General features: G+C 42.1%; 1 protein-coding gene across 1 annotated transcript; it reads right to left on the bottom strand.

The window, feature by feature from the left end:
* Positions 1-245: 245 nt before the first annotated feature.
* On the bottom strand, positions 246-12,383 carry zbtb44 (zinc finger and BTB domain containing 44). The gene is made up of 6 exons (XM_070906386.1): positions 12,279-12,383; positions 8,656-9,759; positions 7,609-7,693; positions 6,306-6,457; positions 4,621-4,921; positions 246-657 (listed from the first exon to the last, which is right to left on the bottom strand). Exons 2-6 carry the CDS (start codon positions 9,719-9,721, stop codon positions 246-248), a joined length of 2,016 nt encoding a protein of 671 aa, XP_070762487.1. The 5' UTR covers positions 9,722-9,759; positions 12,279-12,383.
* Between the last annotated feature and the right edge of the window lie 200 nt (positions 12,384-12,583).

Raw genomic sequence — 12,583 nt, 5'->3', positions numbered from 1 at the left:
CTGGATTTGGTTTGATGTAAAAAATGAACTCAAATAAGTGCATCCGTGTTGCATGTGGAAAAACATCATCAAGGCAACTGAAGTCTTCAGAACTTCAATTGCGGCGTCTTGATGGTTTCACGTGACGAGGTTTCAACATGTGCCAATGTCCACATTGTCCCTTTTAGCCGCCAAGGTGCTTCAACAGATATTCCCATATGACATGACTGCAAAATAAGACATGGTGGGCAAGTAGAGGGCTTGAATCACTCTATGGTAATGGAAGCCAGCTCCTTGGCCTGGGCATGCTGCTGCTGCTGCTGCTCTTCTTCAAACACCTCTGGGGAACTGCCTCCTACACTGTTGTCCATCTTGGTCTCCTCTGTCATGGTTGCCGCCTCATCGGCGTCCATCTTGAGGGAGGCTGGGGCTTCCAGGGGATCCAGGGGCTCGGGTGAAAGAAAGCCGGAGGAACTCTCGCAATTCTGGGTAGAGGAGGAGACCTGGGAGATGACGGGCATCTGGACTGAGGAGGAGGACGAGGCCGCAGTGGTGGTGGAGGTGGAGGTGCTGCCCGGGTAGACGGGGTGATGTTGGGACTCCTCTAGCTCATACTGGACTCCCAGCGCCTCCTCCTCCTCCTGTACCTGGCTCAGGTAGTCGGGCACGAGGAAATCACTGCAAAGACGAAGAGAATGAGAGGAGTTCAATGTCCTTTCATTTGCTATCTTTTGCTGTCACACTTTAAATTTAAACTGTATCAGAATCAGAAATACTTTATTGATCCCCGGGGGGAAATCATACAAAACACCTGATCAGCCATCTAACACCCTGAGCCACTGGCCCAGAGACAGTACATGTTGACAATTTAAATAATACGTTATATTAGCCTATTTTCACAAATTATAAACAAAAGTGATGTCTTGAGCGAAATCAGAGATTTATACGTTGTATCCAAAATGAGTTTGAGAAATAAGCTTTCATACACATGGAGCACTGATGACTAATCAGCAGACTGTGCAAAGAATACTGTCAAATTGTTGCATGTCTTCCAGGAATAACTGCCTCCACCAAGGAGGTTAGTTTGCCTGTCTGTTAGCAGGATACCTCAAACATATCTGAGTATTTGGTAGACAGAAAGGCCTTAGACCAAGGAGCAAGTTGAGATAGAACTGTGTCTGGACATTTATCATTTTTAGTCAGACCATGCTGAAGCTAAACTGACAGAAGGAGAATTCATTCCAAACAATAATGTGGTTTATCTGGAGCATGAACGTCAATACAAATGTTAACAGTGATGATTGATTGCGACATCAAGTCTGGCTGATCAACAGAAAATGAGTCAACAAATTAAGGCAACTATTTTGATGACCGATTGTATGTTTAGGCCATTTTAAGGCAAAATTCCAACATCATCTGGTTCCTGCTTCTCAAATGTGATGTGATTTGCTGTGTCTTAAATGATACAGTACTGAATAGCTTTGGGTTTGGGACTACTGGTCAGTCAAAACAAGAAATTGAATTGGGCTTTAAGAATTAGGCATTTTCCAAACATTTTATAGAAGAAAAGATTGGAAAGAAAATAACCGGCAGATTTAACTGACAATGTAAATAATCATTAGTTACTGCTCTCGCTGCACTTCTAGTAATTTGGTAGTTTAGTGAAGAGGTACTGTTTTCACCTTTCCTCCATGGAGTCTCATCTACTCCTCCATGAGTAACTGATTTACTACATTTCCCAGAATGCCAAATCAACAGCCAAAAGAAATAGGTTGTAATTTGTCGTGCTCACTCAAAGGTAGGTATGCAACAGTTAGAAGCTTTGGTTCTTCAGATGTGAGTTATACATGCCAGCGATCTAAACTGGAAAACACAAAGTGTGTTGTGGCTGCATTGTATTCTGGTTTATGGAGGCTACTGTTCTAAACAATACTGATATCTATACATTGTCTTCGATGGACTGTTCCCTGTATCAATGGTCAATTTTAGTGCAAAAATATCTGGTCTAGAAAGATTTCGCTCGTCTAAAAGCTGTTGCTCCACTGCTGCCAGGATTTTAGATAGCGGATTTATTTTGGCTATTAGGCTCATCACATCTGTAGAAGGCCAGAGAGGACGTGGCTTATGATGTGTTTTTTTTCTTCCCGTGATCTCAAGGACATTACGTTGTGTGTTTTCTTGAGACCACATGCAACAATTATTTTGTGAATACAGGAGAACAAAACTTATTTTAAGTTCATAAACAAATTCATCTTGAATCATAAAAAAGAAACATAATTGCATACAGTGCTTAACAAATGTATTAGCCCACCACCCAGTGTGAGGTGTTTGCCCCCGCTGCCCTAAATGAACAGTATTGCTGATGACCAAAATATTTTATGTTTCTGTAATGGTTAATCCACCAGTATGTGCAAGCCAAGCTCTTTAATCCAAATGATCTCTTTATTGCTAAAATAGAATTATTGTTGTTATCCATGAATTCTCAAATTTACTGTTTTACAAAAAAGCAGAACAAAATAGTAAAGCACATTATTATTTTTTGATTGAGATGCCAAATCACAATTATTTACTTGCATTCCTGAACAGAAACATTTGTTTTAGTGGTTGCAAGAATGCAAGCTGTTATCAGGGCCAAAGGAGGTCGTACAGAATATTAAGATTTTTGGTTAATATATGTGAATAAGGACTATTTAGTTGTTCCAGTTTGTTAGTTGCCTAATAAATAACAATACAAGTTTTAGTTTGAAACAAGTTTTTGACAGATTTCTAAAATATTTGTGTTTCCTCCTTTTTATGACAGGTGGTCTAATAAATTTGTTAAGCACTGTACATGTTCTTTCCAACCTTCCGTACGTATTAACATTTGACATTGGCATTTGTGATGGCTAATTAGTGTGTAAGTGGTGGATATATCCTTCATATGTTCATATGTATATTTAGTGAACCAGCAGATGGTGGACCAAGATGAGTGTTGCCTCAACTCTTTGATCTATGCACTAACATATTCCCAGTCTAGTTGGTCCCACTTGGTCTTCATGCGATAATACCCTACACAAATTACATCTGAATTCCTACAACAGAGGCCCTTTAAAATGTGAGTGCACTGTGTGACCATGGTTGTAAACTAGATTTATCAGAGTTCCCAGTCCTGCAGCTTAACATGTGCAGACTGTCAAACAGTGGGAATTAGAGCTCAGTATCCAGAATAAATAGTTAAGGTCAAGTGTAACTGTCCTCTGTGACACACGTGACAGCTGAATCTGACAAACTGCTCTGCAAATCAGCAACGTAGAAAAGAAATACAGTGTAGTTAACATATCTTTTTATGTGAAGACTGAGGATGGGAGTTAAGAGTCTGACTGGATTGCCAGAGAATTTTCCACACTGTTATGATCTCAGGCGTAGACCTTCTACTATAAAACCTTTGAGGAGTCAATGGCCCGTTTGAGTCCTGCCGACCTGTGAGGGCTTGAGTTGATTAAGAAGTGGAAAAGTCTGGGAAATAAAAACACTCCTCGACTTTATGAAGACACTGTGTTCTGACTTTCACGAGGCTTTGTGGGCTAAACTGCTGATAACAAACAACCCACTCTATTTGGTTAAAGAAAATCCATTCATATAGAAACAAATAGGGACGACAATGGTTAAAGTTGTGTTTGGCAGCTATTGTATGACCAAACGTTAGAGCAAAGTTTTCAAGGTGCAATTGTTTCTCTCAGGAGCAAAGAGTGGGACTATAAAATGAGTGATTTAAACAACACTGAACTTATCGAATATGCACACTGTACAGTTGGGTCAGTGTATTTAAGAGAACTCACTTCATTTGGTATACTTGATAACACACTTCTTCCTCACATCTCATGGAATTTTGTCAGTAAACAGAGCTGAGATGGACTCGAGGTATTTGCCATCTCCTCTCAATGATGAACAGTTCAACCTTTTGGGAAATATGCTTATATCGCTTTCTTTCCCAAGAGTTAGATGAGAAGATATACCACTCTCATGCTTGCACGGTAAATATGAAGCTGCAGCCAGCAGCCGGTTATCTTAGCTTAGAATAAAGACAGAAAACGGAGGAAACAAGCTAGCCTAGCCTAACAAGCTATCCAAAGGTAACAAAATCCACCCATGAGCACCTCTAAAGCTCACTAATTAAGACGATATACGTCGTTTGTTTAATCCGTACAGAAACGGCAGTGTAAAAGCAGCAATTCACTGGCGTATTTTGTTACGTTTGGACAGAGCTAGGCTAGCTGTTTCCCCTTGTTTCCAGTATTTATGCTAAGCTAACTGGCTGCTTGCTCCAGCTACACATTTATAGAACAGACATGTGTAGTATCAATCTTCTCAACTAACTCTTGGGGAAAGAAAATGAATAAGCATATTTCCAAAATGTCAAACTATTCCTTTAAATAAGTGAAATTAAAACTCCCCAATAAATACAGTCAAATACTTCAGGTACACTTGATCTGAGCACTCAAATCAATTGCAATCATCTCAAAAACAATTCTACACAACCAAAGTCATAAAAGGAAAAAACGATCAAATGAACCTCAGGTATTAGAATCTAAACTGAAGTTATTTTCTGATCCAGGTGAGATCTGAGTAAATGATGGGGGTCAGAGCCCCCGGACTCCTCACCTGCTCTGGAAGTAGTTTGCTAGTTCGGATGCCTCATGGTTCAGACTCCTCAGGTGTACAATTAAATTGCCAGAGTTGGTGAACATGGCGCCGCACGTTTTGCACTCGTAAATCCGCGGCTTGCGGATTATGTGTCGGGAGACCCTCATGTGGTGCTTATATTCACCGAAGGACGTGAATGTGGCGCTACAAATCTGGCACCGGAAACAGCGTTTACCTTCGTGCTTCAGCCGATGCATCTTTAGGGAGTAGGCCCGTGTGAACTTTTTCCCACAGCGGTCACACTGGAAAGGCTTAATGCCTGGAAGGAGAGGAAAAGACCAAAGTTCAGCTAATCTGTATAGTAGCATCACACAAGTGTTAGTGTCTGTGTGTGGGTGAGGTGAGGTAAGGAGGGGGTTTAATGACTACATCTTACCACAAAGTCAGCCTTGACTGTGTTCCAAATCACTGTTTCCCAGAATGCCCGGAGCAAAAAGCCTCATCCATTCATCATTGAGCTTTATACAGGTTCTAGGAAAGTACAGCAACCCGCTATCCTTTAACCCTTTATTTAAATTTCCATTAGCAACTGTACTACTGACAACGACAACTCTCTATGAAGACCTTTGGTGGATTCCAGTTCACTTTTAAATCCATTTCCAAAATGTAAACATACAGATCAAAGTCTAATGAATCTCTCGTCAAATCTTTTATCTTGAATAAAAATTTCCACTGACTAAAAAAAAGGAACAAAACATACACTGTAGGTGGTCATTTAGCTAAATAACGAATACGTAATCTATCTGGTACCTACCTACAAAAAATACATTCAGTGAAAGATTCAAAAGGATTCACCTGAGCCTTTTCACACTACATTTTGAAAGACAAAATACATCTTTTGAAGACTTTCCAGAGTATTGCACCAGCTAATCCCAGTCATGTCGAGTGAATCACACTTTGGTTACACATTTAAATCTGCTAAGTTCAAAGAACCTACTCTGACCTCTGCCATCATTTTTACACAGCAGAGTACAGCTGTTTAAAATGTTATATTCACAAACTGCTCAGTAACTTTGACTTCTTTTATTATGAATGAGCTGTACTACTCCTACAGTACTTTTACTGCCATTTAAAGAAAACATCCACATTACAACACTACAGTTTATAAGTACTGACTCTAGAAAGAAGCCTTTGTCCTTAATTCGACCATTCGACCATCTGAACATCAGATTTTGTTGTCACTTCTGTTTCAAACTCAATTGTAACTGCATTGTAAAAATACTCTTTTCCACAGTAATAATAATAATACACCAACAATGAACAAAAGGGCCCCTAAATGCAAGGTACAAAGTTAACGTATACATTAACGTCTCTGACCTGAGCAGGTTTGGTTTTGTACCCTTTCTATCGCTGGACATTTGCCAGGCTACAAAACCTACTTGTGACATTGTTTTACAATCTCCTTTACTTCTCATGTAACTGAACATTTCAAATGGAAGATGAAATCCAACAGTGTTGTAATATGAATACAATAATAACAGAATAATAGAATAACATATAGCTATGCGAAAGGAAATCTTTACAAGAGAGGGAGCTGCGTGAAGTCTGATAAATCACACAAGAGTCAGTGTCAGTGGGGCTAAAGACTGCAAGTTTGAAAATGAAAGAAGACTACATTAGCTGCTACATAGCGTTTCACGTACCGGAGTGTATGAGCATATGCTGCTTCAGGTTTTGAATGCGCGTGAATCTGACTCCGCAGGTGGGACATTGGAAAGGTCTGTCGGGGCCATTGGTGCCGGGCCTGGCTGAGGGGCTGATATAGAGGTGGTATGGATACTGAATACCTTCTAACCTGAAAACACAGAGAAAGGAAACATCAAAGTGATTTTCAAGCTTGTATGTGCCCTTTGAAAAATGGAGCGGTCCCCATATGAATACTTAAAAACATGTGCTTTGACTTTCAATAAAGGCCCTGTTCATACCTGGTACTAAGATCCGATCACAAGTGGACAGCTCCAAGTACGTCTGTGCACACCTGGCATTAACATGCGTCTCCACGTGTCTCGAGTGACCACTTGTGATCGGATCTCACTTCCCCGCTCTATCTGCAAATAAACACGTGCATCATTTCTGTTTGCAAAGACCAAATACGTTGTTGATTTTAACCTTTTTAACCTTTAACCTTTAACCTTTATCAGACCACAAATGAGACAAGACTTAGGCTGGAATAGCAAGAGACGCCGCCGGGGTGTTTCTGTGGGCCGTGCCTCACTGATTACTGTGAAAAAACACAACTTTATTCACTGATTTTGGTGAAAGTGGATCATATTTTAGGGAGTAAATATTTTGTGCTTTCCCTCTGGTGTCCTCCGGCTGCTCTGCCTCAACTCTGTGATTTACGGAGTTTCCTGATGGTTACTTGTTGCTAAAGTAATGCTAACTGCAGCGGCCGTTAGCTAATTAGCTCAGTTAGTCGTGCAGCTAGCGGTCTATTAACTTTAAAGCTTGAATAAAGCTTTATTAAACCTCGTCCTCCCGGTGGTCGAAAGCTCCTGGAGGACATCAGACAACGTGTTTCGCGTGTACTTCATCCTCAAGAATCCATTTTGCCTGTTGTTGTGGCTTATTGTTCTTGTTTCGCACTTTAATGAGCACTTTAAGTGAGTACGTACTTCCGCTCACACAGAGGACGTCAGTTGAGTAGGTCCTTCAGAATCAGAATCAGAATCAGAAATACTGATTCTTGATACTGATTCCTTCAGTGTGGCCCAGGACGCATTCGCACACACACTGCTAAAAGAATGTGCTTTCACATGAAATTTATCACGCGTTTGTGGCTTGAAGCTTTTACAATATGCGACTAGCATTCTTTATATTATAGCGCATCAAGTCTTTTCAACATGACGTCAAAACAGGTGTGGCTCAGACACCCACTTATGATGTCTATATATTCTTTACTGCCTATGACTTGCCTCGCTTGCAAGTTGTAACAAATCGCGATACCTTTCATCGTCTTCTGCATGTCCTCCAGTGTTAGAGGTGCTCTGCATTGACGGCAAGCCCTCAGACACTCCCTCATCCATCGACCCTGAAGAGAGGGAGAAAAAAAAAAAAACTCATATGGCAGCTGTCTATTGAATTTCTGACTACAGGATAAAGTCCAGACATCTCAGATGGTGTTAGACTAATGTACTGTAGGCCTTTGAGGGCGAATCCCATATTTAAGGATCAATGCTGCCGGATTCCAATTCACTGTGATATTCAGCAGTTTAGGAAAAAATGATGAGTGTTTCCATTTTCTTTTTATTCATGGCAGGGCAGAAAAGCCTTTCAAAACAGCATTTGGGCCACCGGACAATGAAACTTTCCACTGAGACCAATACAAATAAAAATCTTAGGTAGGTGGGTAGGCAGCTCTGATAGCTGGCTGACACAGGTTCAGTTGCATGTTTTACAAAATAACACTGTGCTAACTGGGTCAGGACACAGCCTCTATCGTTACAGTGATAGATACAGAAAGACTAACACACAAGTGATGCAACTGTATGTTTAAGCTAATATATCCATGTAACTGTTGACTAACGGTGAATTATTTAAAATTCAAAACAACAAAGCACACATGCTGCCCCCCTCTATCACTGTTGCTACGCTTTACGGCCTCGCACGACACCACGACACATGCACTTTACAATAGTGGTGCCAGATATTCTTACCAAAGCGAGGCTATCCAACACAAGCATGTCAGTCAAGTTCTTTTCCTACATAACCTGTAACCTAAACGTCATGCTAACATTCACAGCTTACAAACAGTGTTTAATTCATTCCTTACACTATTGCTCATGCATTTGTGGTTTTGGAATGGGAGTATTGCTCTGACTAACGTCGCGTGCACACTGCTTCAACATGTGGAGAAATCCAAAGACGGACAGACCTGCAGTGCCTTGTCACTGTTGCTCAGCTTTAATTGGACAATCAATGTTTGGGGGAGAGGTTTAGAGAGCTCTCAAATCTAAATGCTGTGGATCAGTTAGGTAAAGAGAATAGCCCCACCTATAGAGGAGGACTGTGGACTGATGAGGAGCTCCTCCTGGACCTGTTCACTCCCTGGCACCGTCTGCTGGTCACTCAGCGAGCTCTGGGAGGCACTGACTGGCTGCGAGGATGCCTCTTGGACCTCCTCATCACTGAGACGCTCCACCTTCACCCTCACGTCTTCCTCCTCTGGCGGGACTGGCGACGACACCACCTTGGAGCTCTCGCACGTTAGGAAGTCACTGAGCCGCCGGCCAACTACCACCTCTGAGGTCCCCGGGGCGCCTTGCTCTAAACAACGCGGGCTCTCCGGGAGCTTTGATTTGTCTGAGTGGAACCTTCGGTCGATACCGAACGGGAAAGTCCATGGGAAGGCCAGGGAGGACTCCACGGGCTGGGCTGTGCTGTCTGAGAATGAAGGGGATGGGTTGGGGATCTGAGGGGAGGTGGTGACCATCTGTGTAGTGCATTTAAGCGGACTCTCAGGCGACGCCATAGTTACAAAGCTTTTGCGTTTTCGACGCGATTCGCGGCATATAGGAACGTTTCTCTCCATCACGCTGCAGTCTGACGAAACAGGTGACACGCTGCCGTCCAATGGCGTCAGGGCACAGTTTGATGAGGCGCTTTCTGGTGCTGATTCATGAGGCTTATCTGCCGCCATGTTGTTGTTGTTGTTGTTGTTACCTGGGCTCCACAAAATACTGGACTTCATGAACTCTGAACATGTGCTAGCCACAGCAAACATCTGCATGTAACTTGCAGCGGCCAGAACATCGATGATGTTCTCCGTGCTAATGGAGAGGGTAGACGTGTAGGCATATTCCAACAGAGGAGCGAAGCCACTAACGGTCACGTGATGAAGGTCCAGCACAAACTTGTCCTCCTCGTCTGGCCGGCCCACCAGTTTGGAGCGGAAGAATTCACTGCAGCAGGCCAGGACCACTTTGTGGGCCAGGAAGAGCTTGTCTTGGACCCGAATGGTAACATCACATAGGTGACCCTCGTTGCGTAAAGCGTTGAGCTTCTCCAGCATCTCCTGGCTGTGGGAGTTCGAGCTGTGGGTGAAGGTCTTGACCCCCATGTTGGAGTCAGTTTCTGACTGTGTACAGGAAATGCGTCCTGCCCAGAGATGGAAAAAAAAAAAACACTTAACTTCAGTTTGCAAAAGCTAAACCAACTGCATGTCAGGAGTCAAAGATCCATTTCTGGAAGGAAAAGAAAGAAAAAGGAATAATGTTAATAAAAATGTTTTTCCTAAACTTTGTTATTCTTTTTCATCAAGTGCTTTACATCATTGTTGTTTGTACATAGCAATGTCTAATGTGTCTAATGATTACCTACCTAAACAAAAGCCCTAGCAATTAAAGAATCAGGTGTTGAATAATAGAGGTCACAGTGGACTCTCACAGAACCAGTCCATTAGAAATCAATAAGTACAAAGACAAAATGAGATGTCAAATATCACTCTGGAACAAAGACAGGATGAAAAAAGGCAAGCGCATAGTGGAAGGCATTGGGTGTAAGTAGAGAAATGCTGAAGGTGCTCTCTGAGGGGAAGGCAAGGTATAAGGTAAGGGAGGGGTGAAAGGAGGGTAGAGAGCACGGAGGACAAAACGGCAAGTTATGTAACAACAATCAAAGCAGATGCGCAGCGATGCGAGCCAGACCCATGTGGAGGCCAGTGCACTACAGGATGCTCAGCAGCTGTCTGCGAGACATGTGGATTCTCTGAGGCATGAGATTTTCCATCAAACAAAAGCTCAAGTGAAGGGGCTCTCGCAGGGAGAGCGCGCTCCCCTTTACACACACACACACACACACACACACAGACCAAAGGAAAATACTCTTGGGCTATGTTGGCCCAGTAAAGGCAAAGTGAATTATAGACCTGGGCTGTGGAGCTGCAACAGGAGAGTGTCTTGCCTGCACCAGCAAACAGGGCTATGAGAAAAGCTTTAATTCCAAACTTTAGTCTTCCCAAGGCTAAAATGTCTCCTGTAGGAGAGTAATTTCGCTACATGATCTCTATTAAGTTCTTCCTGACAAAAAAAAAGGAATGTTCATCAAGAGTACATGAACTTGAGAGAACAATGATGCATACAAATCAAATATGGTCTGATTAAAAAAAAAAAAAGAACACTAAATAATACTAGAGAGAATATATAAAATTGTTGTGAAAAAGTACAAACACTTTGCTTCCTATTTTCCTCCAAATCAGCGTCTAAAAACTTCATTAGTCCTTTGTCTAATGCTTCAGTTAAGAGAATCTTAAATCTTCAAGGCCATGTGGTGTGCAAACTATGCACAACTTGCACATATAAGAGACATTTAAATCCCTCGCCTACTTGCCTCACTGTAAAGCTACAACAGTGGGTTTGATGGCCAGAAAAATCATACGACTATTTTGCTTTTTGTTTTGTTTTGATCATTGGGTGACACCATCAAAATCAGAACTACTTTATCAATCCCCGGGGGGAAATTAGAAACGTTACAGGTGCTCTCATTCATGAATAGAAAAAGTAGCATAGAGTTAGAAATGAGAAGTATGTAAAAATATATGTATTGCATTGGTATAAATAGAGAATAAATAATGTTATAGTAATAAGCTATTTGAAGAAATAACTGGGCCATTTATTAGTTATAAACATCGTATACACGTATAGATCAACTGATTAATCAGTGATTATGTAACTAAGAGTTAGCAACAACAGTTACAAACTACTCAAATTCATCCCCCCAAAAAATGTATGATGGCGACAGGGCAGAGGAGGCGTAGCTTTCAACCTGGTACTTCTACTCTGTTTACATCACGTACTAGCAAGTGACCACAAGCGCCGGGCTGAGAGTGCACACACAACGCAGAAAGGCTGTACGTCTGTAAGGCATGGGGAGGGGGGGGGGGGGGGGGTAAGGATCCAGTGAACAACATGCTGAACAAACACGTTCACAAACAACAATCACAGTTTAGCAAACACTAGCTAACGGTGTCAAGCTCATACGTCATGTCAGCCAGGAGATGAAAAGTACATCCGATTTCAACTGTCAAAATAAAAGTGACCATAGTGCAAAGGCGTATTAGCGTGGTCTTTCATTTCAAACGAACAAGGTCGTGCTCTAACATTGTATTGCATGAAAACGCGTTATTAGAATGGTCGCTTTCATTGACTATACATGTTAAAATGGTGTTATTATAACATAAATAAGAATATTTTACCCAGCATTTGTCGTCGCCACCTTCCCGTACTGTTATGTTCAAAAATAGTTCTGTTCATGTACTGTTTTATATTCAATACATGTCAATTGCAATTTATTTATAAAAAAAAATAATTAAACCATTACAACACACATAAGATATACATTTTAATAAGCGAGTAGCAAAAATAAGTCGTTCAATTTGCTCAATTATTTTGAAGCCGAATTGGCCAAACTTCCGGTTTGACCGTGGATAACCCTGGATACGTCGACGCAGCTGCTGCACATTAGCTAACTACCGTTCGCTACCAAGCTAGCGCTAGCCGACACAACTAGTATTAGTTGGTACCTTTGCCCTTCTCAAGGTTTAGACAACACAGTAGTCGCGTTAAAGTGTACACTGCGGGGTTACCGCTATCAGACAAGACTGTACGAGGGGAATTTACCTTCTGGGATGAGGCCCGCGATAACGGCTGGGCCTCGGGATGCAAACAGCTCAGCTGACAAAAAGCAGTGATAGTCGGAGACAGCGGTGCGCCCTGCCGCTTCACTCCGATCACTCACATTCCCTGCGCTCCTCAGGCAGTTGTCAGCCTGCCAGCCGCCAGAACTCACAGTTTAATTAACACTCACATGTATTCACATCACAACAGGCTGGAGTTAACGGTTTTCGAGGTGCTGTTTTCATTCCTTTGTGCTCCCCGCTGTCCTTTCTGCGCTGTATTTGTATCCCCACAATGCAACGCGCATC

This window comes from Enoplosus armatus, chromosome 5 (assembly GCF_043641665.1).
Source record: "Enoplosus armatus isolate fEnoArm2 chromosome 5, fEnoArm2.hap1, whole genome shotgun sequence".
NCBI lineage: Eukaryota > Metazoa > Chordata > Actinopteri > Centrarchiformes > Enoplosidae > Enoplosus > Enoplosus armatus.
Note: the sequence above shows the minus strand (reverse complement) of the source record. Positions and strands in the feature narration are given on the sequence as shown.